The sequence below is a fragment of the Nuphar pumila genome, chromosome 10 (assembly GCF_984573655.1).
Source record: "Nuphar pumila chromosome 10, dmNupPumi1.hap1.1, whole genome shotgun sequence".
Taxonomy (NCBI): domain Eukaryota; kingdom Viridiplantae; phylum Streptophyta; class Magnoliopsida; order Nymphaeales; family Nymphaeaceae; genus Nuphar; species Nuphar pumila.
In genome coordinates this window covers 84,869,001-84,884,445 of record NC_143258.1, presented here as the reverse complement: position 1 = coordinate 84,884,445, position 15,445 = coordinate 84,869,001, and the positions used below count along the sequence as shown (strand labels likewise).

The 15,445-nt window shown below is 41.3% G+C and overlaps 2 protein-coding genes across 2 annotated transcripts; both read left to right on the top strand.

The window, feature by feature from the left end:
• The first annotated feature begins 4,081 nt into the window (after positions 1-4,081).
• LOC149827142 (disease resistance protein RUN1-like) lies at positions 4,082-9,731 on the top strand. The gene is made up of 5 exons (XM_090019184.1): positions 4,082-4,760; positions 5,526-6,621; positions 7,551-7,928; positions 8,015-9,142; positions 9,262-9,731. The coding sequence occupies exons 1-5, from the start codon at positions 4,165-4,167 to the stop codon at positions 9,628-9,630; spliced, it is 3,567 nt and encodes a 1,188-aa protein (XP_089875310.1). The 5' UTR covers positions 4,082-4,164; the 3' UTR covers positions 9,631-9,731.
• A 1,229-nt stretch (positions 9,732-10,960) lies between these two features.
• LOC149827141 (LRR receptor-like serine/threonine-protein kinase IOS1) lies at positions 10,961-14,756 on the top strand. Its single transcript, XM_090018447.1, has 11 exons — positions 10,961-11,309; positions 11,424-11,562; positions 11,656-11,727; positions 11,808-11,879; positions 11,958-12,038; positions 12,115-12,281; positions 12,605-12,819; positions 12,903-13,029; positions 13,525-13,587; positions 13,796-13,985; positions 14,072-14,756. The coding sequence occupies exons 1-11, from the start codon at positions 11,114-11,116 to the stop codon at positions 14,496-14,498; spliced, it is 1,749 nt and encodes a 582-aa protein (XP_089874573.1). The 5' UTR covers positions 10,961-11,113; the 3' UTR covers positions 14,499-14,756.
• Positions 14,757-15,445: the final 689 nt, after the last annotated feature.

Here is a 15,445-nt window from a genome sequence, read left to right as displayed (position 1 = left end):
ATGGATGAGGCATAATCCAGATAGAGGTAAGGATCATCTTTCAATAAGAAATGCTCATCAAATTTGAGCTCGCACTCCTGAGCGCACATCTTAGGGTTGGGAAGGAGCCACGAGGCTGCCTCTGCCTCGTCAGCTTGGGTGTTGGACTCCTCAATGTCATCACTGTTGTCCTCCCTGTCATTTCTAGCATGGTTTACCTTTAGCAGGTCGTTTGGGTCGATGGTCAGTATGAGCAGGCTCGTTGCTGCTACTGACTTCACGATGGCCCCGACGGGTTTGAAGAAAGGCACCACTGACAATCACTCGTGGTGCCAGGTGAGTGGGTTGGCCAAGTGGATGTCGTTGTTACATGCAATGCAAAGCACGGTTGTGCTAGCCTTGTAGGTGACGTTGGCGAGGGCTTGCTCCAGTGGCGGAGCCAGAAGTTTTTCGTTGGGTGGGCAGACTTCGGGTCTCAGGGACAATGCCAGAAGCTCCCGACGATGACTCCATCGTAGGTGGGCTTGCCGAAGGTGGGTCTGTCCGGGTCCTCGGTGGAAGGGAGGGCTGCCCTCTTTGAAGATGGGTGGTCATCGATCTCCATGGCGAGGGGCTGACCACCGTCGTCGGCAGCCGATCTCTTCCGCTTGTTGTTGTTTTGGCCTCCCAGCCCTTCATCTAGACGTCGAAAATCAATGGTGCAGGCCATCGGTTTCAGAGAGAGATGGTCGTCTTCTCCTGTTCTATTTCAGCCTTGGGGGCAGAGGGAGAGAGACATATAGGGAGAGCGAAAGAGAGAGTCTAGGGCTGCATACAGGTTGGACTACAGTCCAGACCCGTGTGAATTTAGGTTCGAATCCAAACTAGAGGGAATCAATTCATTTACGAGCTAATTAAATACTCTTTTAAGCTAATGTATATAAAAATATAAGGTAAAGTAATAGAATTATTGGATAATGTGCAAAAAACTATTACTGGTATTATACTGACACTTGTTCGATTTTTTTTTTCGGTTTCTAATTCTAGGGTGGGCGACCGCCCACCCCTGGCTCCGCCACTGGCTTGCTCACAGACCTCACACATCTAGACTCGCTCGTGGCAAGATGCCATCCGGTTTGCCCTGTGGACCTTGTCGTCGCAGTCAACGCAGAAGAAGGCAGAGTTTGCCCTTCAAAAGAGCAGCGCCAGTGAGCCTTGCACGAATCGTATGCCCTCGCTGTCATGCTCCACTCCACCCGCCTCCCTCCTCGGCCAACCCTCTACATCTACTCTTGTCCTTCTTCATATTTCTCTCTCTCCTTCATTGTGTTTTCGTGGGTGGTTTCTGGTGACTAATGCAGCTATCATTTTTCGGCAGCAAGGCCTAGCCGTAGGACTCATCCAGCATAGAAGAAACCTTCGAACATTGGGACTGCGCACACCAAAAAATTATGGCTTTGATACCACTGTTAGAAATAGGACTGAGGTGTACGCAGTGAAGATGAAGGGAAGGGAATAAGGTTGTGATTAAGGACCTTCTTTAGAAGGGATTTCTTGATGGATTTATGGAGAGCTCTATTTTTCTTGCAGAGGCATGGGACTGTGATACTTATCCTCTCCTAGGTAGTCGTTACCCAGAAATAACCATTTCATTAGATTTTCAAACATGCTAGGAATTCAACTGTCGTATTGAAGATAACAGGATCAAGTCTTATAAGGTAAATAAACAACAAAATGAAGTTTGTCACTCTATCTTAATATGGATCCGGTTACTAACTGAAGTGTTCCTGTTTCATGGCTGGGTTAGGTATTTTAAGGTAGTGGGTATGCACGTTTAGGTTTATGTCAAAGTCAAAACTGGGTTAAACAAGGTCGGTAAACTGACAGGGTTTGATAGAAAAATTGGTATGCCTAAACGGTGGAGAAAAAATCTCAAAATTTGAGGGATTATTTCAAACACCTTGATGAAGGTACGAACCAAGTTTCAAGGTTTGGCCGAGATAGGGCAGGGTTTAGTTCAGTTTGGATCTTACAGAGTCCGAGAGAAAATTCAGTTCTCTCAAATTACTGCATAAAAAATTACCAAACTTTAGAGCAAGGCTCTAGACATGTGGAAGGAGGTCAAGTCTTTATTACATACCAAGATCTGGGGTAGAACCATGTAGCAGCAACCTTTATGTGGTATGGGCTAGGCCCCAGTGGTACGCTCCCCTGCCGGTATGAGAAGGTTACAAGAACCTGTTCCACAAGTTCTTAATATCGACGCCTACCAGTAGCCTAACACTTGACGGCCAATAAGATGTGGCCGACCGATAGAAGAAAATTTCAGGTAAAAGAAAATTCATTTTGACCCGGAAGGTTGATGGGATGAACGGTGGTGAGGAATGAATAAAGTAAGCTGAAGCCCAACCTTTTTCCCTCCTTGCATTGCATGCACAAGTCAAGGTGCATAAGTCGCAAGAATTGCCCTGTACTGCGGACACAATATAGGTTCCGTCACAGCTCCAGACAAGGCTTCATTCTCATCACTTGAGCAAACACACGCTGATGTGTGCTTACAAACTGATCGACCTAGCAGGAACCTCATTCGGCCCACGTTTTGAGTCTTGTAGCTTATTAATAGTTGAGGCTTTGAAATGTATTTCATTGTTGAAAAATTAATTGAATTGTGAGTTCTTTACCTTTTGGCATTTGGTCTCTTTGTGAGATTTTTGAAGAGTTGGGTTAACCAGACCTCTTGGGCCAATTGATCAACCGAATGTTGAGCATTTCAGATAGAGTGTTGGCTCGGCATCGTCCCAGCCTGCTCATCGCACAACCAGCAATTTTGGAGCGTCGTGGACGGACTCAACCGTAAGGTAGAACTTCAGCAAGCGTGTTTTTATTGCGGTTCTTTCATCTTCATTGTTGCTGTGAAGATGTCATCCATGGAATCGGTGAGTGCTTGACTTCTTTTCAGATATTTTCATTTCACTTGACGCACATCGCTTACTGTCTCGTATATTCATTCTATTGATGTGCAGCACACGCCTTGAACCGTTCTTGCAGCTGACACACGATTGCAAGCTCATCTTGCATTTGTCGTAATTGCAAGGTTTTCTGTCTTGTGCATCCCTCTCGCCTTTGCCACAAGCATGGGGAGGTTTTTCACCTTGTGCATCCTTCTCCCTCTTGCCAAAACTGAAGGGAGGTTTTCTGCTCCTCAGGTGCATGCAGTACAGCATGCGGCAGACCACATCGGCAGTCGATTCCAGTTTACCAAAGGTTTCAGGATCGAGCATCATCAACCCCGGTGACAGAACCTCCCCTGACAGGGCGATCAGCAAGACTTGTGCGGGACCGTCCCTGGCAAGCATTCTGCACACGTTGTCCTTCTCCGGAATCACGCAGCTGAGCCATCCAGCGCAACTAACGTCTTGCATCATCGACGTGTTCGCAAGCCACACACCATCTATCAGCAGCGCGCAAGAACACGCATCATTCTACAGCAGCGCGCTACACTGCGTGAGCGCTCAGCATCGCACGCCGAGGTGCCGCGCAGCACATCTTCGCAGCCTTGTGCGCTTACTTACCTTCTAACATAGTAAATAAATGATACTAGACACATTTGTTGCAAAACCACTTGTATGTGTATTTGTTGAGGAGCAATATTGGCTAACTTCATGTTTACAAAACACTCATAGAGAGAGGTTAGTCTACAAGGGAAGGTGGATGTGTATGAATCTGTACATGAAGTGCTCGTTGTTATATCTTCTCTCTCCTAGCTAGGATTGATGTGAGGGGGGTGCAAACAGGGGTGCAGAAAAAAAAATTGGTGTGATAGTCTGGGGTTCGGGGGCAGCGCCCTCGGAAAATTTTTTTTTGAGATAAAATAAAAAATGACTACAATTATTAATAAAAATCTATTTCATATGGACAAATCAAACTATTTGCTGCAGTCAGGGCTGGGCCAGGACTGGGCTACAAAAATAGATAAAAATCTATTTCATATGGAATCAGGGCTGGGCTTTTAAAAAAAAGGGCTACAGCCCAGTTCTGCGCCCCCCCCGCCCCCCCCCCCCCCCCCCCGCCCCAAGCTCCGCCTATGCTCCTATAGATAGAGTCCATCACTAACAGAGCAGCAGTGTCTATTCTAGCATCTGTTGTATCCAAAACTCGCTTTGAGAGAAAAGGTGGCGACAGTAAGCAACTTTTCCAACCCAGAAAATGAACAGATTACTAGCACCCATAATCATCGCCATAGCCATCTACTGCTTCAGAAAAAAGAAAGGAAACATTAGAGATCCTGGAAGGATAGCCAACAAGGAAGCCCAGCCATCACCATCACCACCTTCTCCTTCATCATCAGAAAGCCGTGGGTTCGAGTTCGATGTCTTCTTGAGCTTCAGAGGAGAAGACACCCGCAAGGGATTCACCGGCCATCTTTACAGAGCTTTAGTGGACTGTGGTGTTTCTGCTTTCATAGATAGTGAGAAGCTCGAAAAGGGCAAAAGGATCGATGAACTGTTCGGTGTAATCGACAGGTGCGAGATCTTCGTGCCCATCTTCTCGAAGCGCTATGCCGAGTCTAAATGGTGTTTGATGGAGATCGCGAAAATCGTCAATTGCGGGAGGTTGATCATTCCTGTGTTCTTCGATGTCGATCCTTCTGATGTGCGGCATCAGACCGGAACATTCGAATCGGCATTCAGAGGGCATCGGAAGAACAAGAAATTGGACGCTAAGAAGGTGGATGATTGGAGGGACGCGTTGAGAAAAGCAGGAGAGATTTCTGGGTATGATCTCAGATCTGAGCTTGATGGGTGCGTGACCATTCCCTCTCTCTCTCTCTCTCTCTCTCTCTCTCTCTCTCTCTCTCTCTCTCTCTCTCTCTCTCTCTCTCTCTCTCTCTCTGTTGATTTTAGCTCGTTGTATTGGGAAATTATGTAAGCAGATTCATTTGATCCAGTTTAGCATTGTAGATCTCTTCATTCAATCACACTAAACAGAGTTCGGTGATCTATGGCACGACCACCTTATGGTTACCTACCCTCATTCAGTTTAATGATGCTAAATTCTTTTAGCATGCCTTATGGGCGATTTGCAAACACATCTCTCTTGTGCGTTTTTACAAATCGATCTGGTGCCATTTGTAACTCTTTTTGCAAAAAGACCCTCTTTAAAGGTAAAAACATCATTTTTTTCTCTTAAACGATCTCTGTAAGGGGTGACAGAAACCTCAGAGACTTTATTGCAAAAGTTAACAAAAAAATAGGGAACTGTTTGCAAAAACATATGGCGGGGACATTTTTGAAAATCTGCTCATAAGGCAGGGACCATTTTGCAGAAATCCCTTATTTGTTCTGTTTTATATTTAATAAGCAAGCTGAGGATAATTCTCAAGGGGATGCAATCTCAGAATCCTTGTTTACAGTTAGCTATCAACGTTAGACTCAGCAACTCCAATACATGACAAACAGTATAATGCTTTCATTTCTTTCTTTCAATATGTTTGATCTTTTCTTCTATTTATGATTATGATAAGCATGTGTCTTACTTGAGTTGTTTATCTCTCTTCCATTTTGCAGACATGAATCAAAGCTTACGCAAATTATTGTTAAGAGGATTCTAAGTGAAGTTAATAAGACTCCCATGGATGTAGCTAGGTACCCTGTTGGTCTTGATTCTTCTGTAAATGATATGTTGATGATGTTGGATACCGAAGCATATGATGTTCGAATGGTTGGTATCCATGGAATGGGTGGTATAGGCAAGACCACCCTCGCAAAGGCCATTTACAACAGAATTTCTTCCAAGTATGAAGCCAACAGCTTTATTTCTGATATTAGGCATAAACAAATTGAGGTTGCGCAGGAGCAGCTTATGCATGACATTCTAAAAGATGAAAGTATAAGAATAACTAGTGTTAGTCAAGGAGTCAACCTGATCAAGAAAAGGATTAAAGCTAAGAAGGTTTTGATAATTCTTGATGACATCGATGATCAAGACCAGCTTAATGCATTGGCTGGTACTCAAGACTGGTTTTGTAAAGGAAGTAGGGTAATCATCACAGCAAGAGATGATCATCTGTTGAATGTTCTAAGAGTTCCCAAACATGAAATTTACCAACTTGCCAAATTGAACCCTGACCAGTCTCTTGAACTTTTCAGCTATCATGCATTTGGAAAGGAAAAGCCAGCTGAACGGTACATGGAGTTATCTAAGAGAGTTGTAGCGACCACTGATGGACTTCCATTAGCTCTCGAGGTTTTTGGATCACTTTTTTTCGACCTCAAAACTCCAAGAAAGTGGGAAGTTTTGCTGGAGAAGTTGAAGAGAGATCAACACAAAAAAATTCATGAAAGGTTGAAAGTAAGTTTCGATGGACTTGATGAAACAGAGAAGCAAATATTTTTGGACATTGCATGTTTTTTTGTTGGGAAGGGTAAAGAAAATGCAATTCACATGTGGAGGGATTGTGATTTCTACCCTGACATAGCAATTGATACCTTATTGCATAGGTCTCTTATAAAAATCAGCAGTGACAAGGATGAGTTTGAAATGCATGACCAAATTCGAGACATGGGCAGACAAATTGTTCTGCATGACAGCCCTACAGACCCCAGAAAGCGCAGCAGGTTGTGGAACAAGGATGAAATTCTGGAAGTTCTAGAAGACCCCGAAGTAAAGTCTAACTCTATCTTGGTTGTTTTCTTTTTCCATATATCTCTATAAATCAAGATTCTGGCTAGAGGCCAAGATTTGTTTAGATCTACTTTGTTCTTCTCAAGTGTTATGTTCAGACTCAAGTTAACTATGGAACTCAAGAATATAGGACTCAAAAGTTTCTGTAACATGATCTTATGTGATAGATGGCTTAAGACTCGGCAAAGTCTCTGAATTTATGGGACTTACTGATCCTTAACATGGCCATGGAGTGTTTTATCTACCAGACCAACCAGAACCAGTATTGATCTTGTTTGCAGTCCTATCCATCACTTTTTATATGACATTGAAAAACCTTTTCTTTTCCTCTCTTCATTTTCTTATTTTCATTTTCCATCATTTTAACGTCAGTTTTAGTTCAAACTCAGAGCCCTTGTGAAAGTTTTTCTAGATAAAAGTTTATAATCGGTGCCATCCAAAAGGATTAGTGAAGCTGAACTCAGCTGTCATGGGTGAGGGGGGCAGGCAAGCAGGGATTACTTGCATGGGGTTGGCCTATACGGCTGGGCATTATTCTCTCCTGGGCGAGGGCTTCCGCTTTGTTAAATATTGAAAAAAAAAACTGATACATTTTGCTTTCTTCAGCACACTTTTAATGTTTGAAAATGTTGTCAGATTTTGAATATTAAACTCCATTCAAAGATTTAAAGTTTTTCTGATTTCTTTGTTTCCTCTTATGAAGACAAAGAAAACTTTGAAATTTATCTAAACGATTGAATCACTTAATTCAACAATAGCAGCAAGGACTGTTACGATCTCAACTAAGCCATGACTTAATCCAACTTTATCATCCAATTTCCATATCTTAGACTGACATAAACATCTGAGTCAGAATTCTGGTTTAAGAGCTAATATCATACTAATCTAACTTGCTTGTTTGTCTTTAGGGAACAATGAATGTTGAATGCATTATGTTGAATTTTGAATCTGAAAGAAAGATATTCTCATATTGGGGACTGTACTTTTGGCCATACTATGGATGCTATGGATCTGGAGAGCAGACAAATTCTAGTGCAGCTTCAAATCAGCTGCCGTTGAGCACTGAGACTTTTGCAAAGATGTTAAATCTCAGACTTCTTCATGTCAACAATGCCAAGTTGAAAGGAGACTTTCATTGTTTCCCTAAGAAACTAAAGTGGTTTGAATGGAAAGGTTGTCCATTGGACTGTCTTCCACATGAACTTAATCTTGACAAAGTTGCTGTCCTTGATCTGTCCGAGAGCATGATCAACCAAGTTTGGGACTGGCAAGGATCAGGCTCTAAGGTAAGTCTGAAGAGTGAATGCCTCCTCAATTATATCATCATTGCATTTATATATCTTATTAAAACAAAAAGAGCTTCAATTTGCAGGTCTTTCATGGGCTGAAAGTGCTTGATCTTCATGATTGCCAGAATCTAGTTACTACTACTGATTTTCATAGTACTCCATGCCTAGAAAAATTAACTCTGGACAAGTGTGGCAGCCTTGTTAAGGTTGATGAATCCATCGGGACTCTTAAGTATTTGGTTTTCTTGAGTATGAAAAGTTGTTCAAAGTTAGAAGAACTACCTAATGGTGTTTTCCGATTGAGTTACCTTGAAGTCCTTGACCTTGAAGGGTGCTCCAAGTTTTCCACTTTGCCAGAGCAGCTGGAAGGTATGGAATCGTTGAAAGAGCTCAATCTAAGATACTCTGCAATAAAAAGAATACCAGACACCATTGGATGTTTAACCAATCTCCAAGTACTAAATGTTAGAGAGTGCACATCACTTGTTGGATTGCCCAACTCTCTTGGGGATGCAAAATGTCTGAGGATCCTTCACTTGGGTAGCAAAGTCATTGAAGAGCTGCCTGAGTCCATCGGATTACTGGAAAAACTAGAGGAACTTCAAGTGGTGAGCTCCCCAAGGCTAAGAACACTGCCAATATCCATTGGGCAATTAAAAAATTTGCGTCAGCTATCTATACAATTTACTGGGATTTCGGAACTTCCTGAAAGCATTGGCAGCCTTGCAAAGTTGGTGGATCTGCAAATGTGGGGAAATTCTGGGCTCACCATGCTTCCATCTTGTTTTGCTTGTCCTGCACTAGAAGAGGATCCCTCTCAATCTTGCTTGTCTAAGAGTGGCGTGCCAAGTGATTTTGGAAAATTGTCATCATTGAGAAAATTGGGCTTAAGCTACAGCCATATCTATAGCCTACCCTCAAATATTGCTAGCACCCTTTGTGGACTTGAGGAACTTTACGTAGATCATTGCGAAAACCTTCAGTCTCTACCTCAACTTCCTTCATCCCTAATCAATCTTGCTGCCTCCTATAGTGAAGCTCTGGAAGAAATCACAGATGTTTCAAACCTGAAGCATTTGAAGGAATTGTTGCTACGGGGATGCAAGAAGCTTGTTCAAATTCATGGCCTTCAAAACTTGAAATCACTGCAAATCCTAGAGATGGAAGGTTGTTCCAGCCTTTCTGACAGTTTAAGGAACAAAATAATTAAGGTAATGCACATTTGTGTGAATCATGTTCTTGTTGTTATGTGTCTGCGCGTACAGGTGTGTCTGTGTGTTACACAATTTGCTTATTTTTCTGTCTAATTTTGTTAGTATATCTGGTACAGGAGGCCACATTTGAACATTTGGAGAAGTTCACTATTGAAGGAAGTCTAACTGAGAGCAGGCCTGTGAGACAACAAATATCTTTTGTGTTTCCAAAAGGTTCCACAGGCAAGCACTTGCTTATAAACAGCTTGGATTTATACAGGGGCTCAGATAAGAGTCCAGCGCTTGTTCATATAGGGGTCATTGAAAATGGCAATCCAGTCTTTGAGACCACTAGGGAAGCTACACATTGGTATGACCATCATGCTGTTTATTTTGGAGAAGATGATGATATACAAGGTTATTTAGGGGTGGGGCATTTGATCATACAGGTAATAAGGGATAGTTACCAGTTGACAGAGAGTAACATACATCTTGCATATCGATAATTGCATTTTACTAACAAGAGTTGGTAGTTGATAATGATGAGAATGTGTATGGCTACTGTTCTTCCCCTACCTCAGGCATGGATAAAGTGAATTCCAGCAAATAGTAGTAAGTATTAATTAAGACATGGCTAGTTCAGGGTGATTACTCATCATCATGCTCTGTTTTTCTGTGATTCGTTTTCCTATTTATGTATTTTTACTCTGCTACTTAATGATATTTCCTTTGAAAGAAAAAAAGAACAATTAAGAGACTAGGCAACTGCTTTCTGGTTGACAGAAGATCCAGTACCCGGCGAGTACATCACAAAGGTACTCGCTCGATGTGTATGGATGCAGCGCATCCCCCGGGAATGAGATCAAAGGAGCGGGTTAAGTGCCATGACTATTGGACGCAGCCAATCACATGACAGCATTTGTGTGGGGCCCACAGCTACAAAGTCCAGGCCCCACATGAAATGATGTCATGTGAGTGGCTGCATCAAATAGTCATGTCTCTTACCCGCTCTCTGGATCCCTATCCCCCTACCCCCACCCTTTCCAACAAGGATGTGTCACACCCATTGATTGGACGGAGTATCTTGTTGATCACAAATCAGCTTGCCTTGGAGTTGGTGATAGTATTAGGGCTGTAAACGAGCTGAACGAACTGGACAGGAGCTGTTGGGGCTTCGCTTGTTTACAGCCGTGTAGTGTTCGAGCTCTGCTCATATGGCTAGTGTGAGCTCAGCTCAGCTATGGGCCCAAGAAAAATGAACGGAGCCTGAGCTGACTTGCCTAAATAAACAAATGTTTTTTTATCAAAGGGTCTCTAGTGAGAATGGAACCCTAGACCTGTTGGATGCAAGTATATGTAATCATACCAGTTGAGTTAACATGCTTATGACACATAAATTCTATCAATCTGTCCAAATGAGCCTATGGAGTCGAGACGAACACCCTTTGTTTGTAGTCAACTTGGCTATCCATAATGAAGGAGCTCGTGCTCAGCTCGCCATCCAAACAAACTGAACAAGAACAAGCTTGGGCCGAGCCGAGCTGAACCAATTCGAGCCACAAGCTACTTGGTTCGTTTACCGGCCCTAGTTGGTGAAAGTCTTCTCAGACGCAACCTGTATTGACTTGTCCTGAACTTTTGTGTCAGGTTATGTCAATGAGACCTGGCAGCTCAGAGAGTGGAACTGAAACGCCATAAGAACGACCGGTGGAGGAATCTGGGGCTCTCTACCTGTGCTCATTCTATTTACTTGTTGCTGTATCCGTTTTCGGAAAAAAGACAAGCTATATATTCCCTTCATGACAACATATAAATAAGTGCATAGTGAATCATTAATCAACCAAGGACAAAAAATAAAGGCTTTTTCTTTTTTTGCCTTTAATAAGCAAGGAGAAGAAAAAACTAAATAAATCAAGAGAACAATCATGTTAGAGAAAAGATGGTATGAATCTTGAAAAAGTATATCAATAAATATAACAATAACAGAGAATGGGGCATACTTTTTTGGTCCATTTTCTACCAAATACCTTGTTTCACAAATTGTATATACAACCATCCTCGGGTACAAACCATTATTCATTCTCACTATCTGTACCAACAAGTTCAACACATGGTCCGATTCTCAACGCCTTCCATGTTTACAAAGTTAATCAGCTCACAGGCTCTGCTACTGATGCTCAAGATGGTCAGTTTTCCACAAAATTTTGGTTTTAATTACTTTTTCATATAAGAAAGTTATTTGCAAAATGCTTGCTTACATTATAAAGATAGAAAGATAAACTCGCAGTTTCATTTGCAGTAGCTTCAATCATGGCAATTAAAGAATACTATGGAATAAAGCGGAACTGGAAAGCAGATCCATGCATACCACAGAATTATCCATGGGATGGTGTGATATGTAGCAATTATAGTTCTTCATCACCAAGAATTGTCGCATTGTAGGTAGCAATTGAATGTACTTCCCTGAAAAACTGCTTCAAATGAAGAGTAGCTATATGATTTCTTAAGTTTTATATTTTACTTCTCTATAGGGATATTTCCAACAGTGAATTAAATGGTACAATTGCCAATTTCCTAGCAGAGTTTACTGCAATCCAATCACTGTAAGTGTGCACTAAAGCATGCATGATATTCAGCAGTTTCATGTTTGCCACTTTAATACCAATTTCATCTTTTGATATAGGAACTTATCAGGGAATCACTTGCAAGGTCCAGTACCTCTTTTCCTAGCAGATCTACCGACACTGAAATCACTGTGAGTATGACACTGATTATGCAGATGATTGGTAGAAGTAGCCGATACTAATATTGGTACATTGATATCTAAATTCAGAGATTTGTCAAGCAATAATCTGTCTGGAGAGGTTCCAGGTGGTTTTCAAGAAAAAGCTAAAAAGGGATGGCTTTCATTAAGGTATGCTCAATATGGATTAAGCGATCTCACCTATTTAATCAATACAGAGGTTCAAACTTGGCTTTGATGGATGCAGACTTGAAAACAATCCACAGCTTTGTCAAAGTGATTCCTGCAATCAAGTTCCAAAACAAAGACGCCCAGCAGTGCTGTTGATTGTGATACTTAGCATAGTTGGCATAATAGTCATGATGTTAATTGTGATTATTATAAAGATGAAGGTCAAAACGAGGAAAAAGCAAGGCCAGTACCAAACTCTATGTGACATTATCTTACAAAATTTGAATAGTTTTTATGTTTTTTAATAATATTTAGTAATATATATTTTTGTAGGCATGAGAATGAACCCTTCTGAAAATAACTAAAAATCTGTTGGTTTAGAGAATCTGTGACCATGATTAATTTGTAAATCTGGATATGTTTTGGCATCTATAGAGAATTTAATTTCATTTCAGTTTGAGATGTGAGATAATATTGCTTTGAAAATCGTCCCAGTAGCTTGACTTTTTTTTTCCTGTTGCAAGTGCATGTGTTGATGCCTGTGATTCTCCTTTTCTGCAAGACAGGTATTGCTGCTAAGAAAAAAGACTCTCTGGAATTAGAGAGTAACCGGGTTTTCACGTATACTGAGATTGTTGGTATCACCGGTGACTTTCAGAAAGTCATTGGTAAAGGGGGATCTGCTACTGTTTACTATGGCTGCCTTAAAAATGGATCTGAAGTTGCAGTCAAGATGCTGACAGGATTACTTGGAAGAGGACTCAAAGAGTTTGCATCAGAGGTTTATATAGCAACCTACAATAAAAAAATACAAAAAGGATGATGCAGTTAGTGATCAATTGAGCACTTTGTACCTTGTTGCAGGTTAAGTTGTTGATGAGAATTCATCATAAATGCCTAGTATCTCTTATTGGCTTCTGTGAGGAAGGTGCCAATATGATCCTCATGTATGAGTACATGTCAAATGGCAATCTGCACCAGCTTTTAGCGGGTAACATACCTCCACTATGCAGGTTGTCTTTGCAATTAGGCATGAAAATTGTTCAACACTGATAGACAAAGATTTGATCAATGTTTTGTGCCCCTCTCAATTCACCTCTTCTTTTTACTCTCCTCACCAGCTCATGTTTTTTTTTTCTTTATGATTAGCTAGATGATCTTTGCGCTAATTGTGATTTTGCTTCAGTCCCGAGAATCCCATTTGTAAAACTCTTGCCTATCATTCCTCACTTGCCAGTCCTCCTGCAACCCTCGTTAAGTATAAAACTACAAATACATTCCTTTGTTTTCCGTCACACTTTTACCGAGTACCTAAAGTACTCCATGGGGGTTCTGTATAGTCGTAACTGTGTTAAATTCTCCCATTTATCACTAGCTACAGATCTATTTTTGTGTACATGACAACTTTGTTTCAACTATTAAGGCTGAACGAATGATCTGAAAGAAACTGAAAAACAACATTACAAGAAATGTTGCCATTTTGCAGATAAGTCAGCAACAGAATTGCCATGGGGAAAACGACTTCAAATAGCATTAAGTGCTGCATCAGGTCTGCATTTGTATCATATATACTCGTAGCAATGTTTTCTAATTTCCTAAATAGTTTAGTATCTAGTTATTTCTAGATATCTTAGGTTCGTTGTTTGGTTTTGGTTTTGGTATTGAATCTGCCTGTTTCTGGAAGGATATTTTTTCAGCCATACGTGCATCACCATGTTCTATCATTTGGAGTAATAATTAGTAGTTTTGAGATGCAGGGCTGGAATATTTGCATTCAGGATGCAGGCCCTCAATCATCCATAGAGATGTCAAGACATCCAACATCCTTTTAAACAAGAACATGGAAGCTAAACTCTCTGACTTTGGGTTGTCCAAGACTGGTCAGGCGGATGACACAACATGTATCTCAACTGCATTTGCAGGCACACCCGGATACATAGACCCAGAGTATGTCAAATTGCTAAATGCATTATCGTGCATCAATCTTAAAGCTTCCCCAATGTAATTTTCCTTTGCTACTCGCTTCTTTGCAGGTATTTCAATACAAATAAGCTCACCAAGAAGAGTGATGTTTACAGCTTTGGTGTGGTTCTTTTTGAGCTCATTTCAGGGCGGACGGCTATTTTTAATACAGATGAACCAGTTCATATAGTTCAATGGATTACACCCAAGCTTCTGCAAGAGGATATTCTGAGTGTGGTTGATCCAAGATTTCAAGGACAGTATAATAGCAGTTCCATATGGAATGTAGCAGAGACAGCCATGAAGTGTACTGCACAGACTGCTGCCGTGAGACCCACAATAAGTGATGTTCTGAACCGGCTGAAAGAGGCTATGGAGCTTGAGAATAATGTGCCTGTGGCGGGAAGTTCCAATGTCAAAACCTTGGAAGCATCTGCACCCTGGGGAGATTCCAGTAAAGCGAACGCTGGATCAATAAGTAGTCTAGAACCAAGGTAGGGTGGCTGTTAGAGATTTGAAGTTCAGATGCATGGGGCCTGCCTTGGATTTATGTAATGAGTAAACAAGTATCACTTGATGGTGTTTGGTCTTAAACATTACAAGGTAGACGAACCTAACTATGGCAAGTTAGCGGTGAGACTACACTTAGAACTTGTTGGGACTAATTGGCATATATTAGTTAGATGTACCCGAAAAAAAAAACGTTGCCAAGGAACCAAAATAAGAAACAGAAAGTTATTTGTTTGAATTTAAAAATGGTGTTAGGTTTTTAATCATTTGTTTGGATAACTTTCTGAAAGAGAGAGAGATCTATTTAAACAAATGATTTTTTTTTAATTCAAGAAAAATCAGAAAGTTATATATATATATATATATATATATATATATATATATATATATATATATATATGCCGATTCAGACCCAATTCAGACAACATTGAGCGGATGGGGCTTGATACAGCTGAATTGGGCCTGAATCGGTCGATCGAGTAGGTGGCCTAAGTTGGCTTCCAAATTGAATCCAAGAGGGCTGGTTCGACTTGAATCATCGGATTTAGGCCAATTCAAAGGAAAACCCCCAAGCAGTCGCCGGCAGGCTTCCTATTGACAAAACCCTTGAGGTCCCCTTACCCACTGAAAAGTACACCCAACTTCGGCCTTGCAGGAAGGGATGCCCCTCGATTAGATTTTGATAACACTGGTTTCAACCAAACCAGTGTTAGGCCCTTTCAAGGAGACACATCCCCATGATCTTGCATCACGTAACTCATGAGGTCGGTTATGAAATTGATCCCGGATTCAGACCTGAGAGACCTCATGTTAGAGAGAATCCGGTCATATTTGCAATTGACCACACTCCACACTCAGCTTGCCAATGATGGAAGAACCATAAGAGCGGTACGTGTTTGGTGCAGATTCGATATCACCCAAAACATTCAATATCA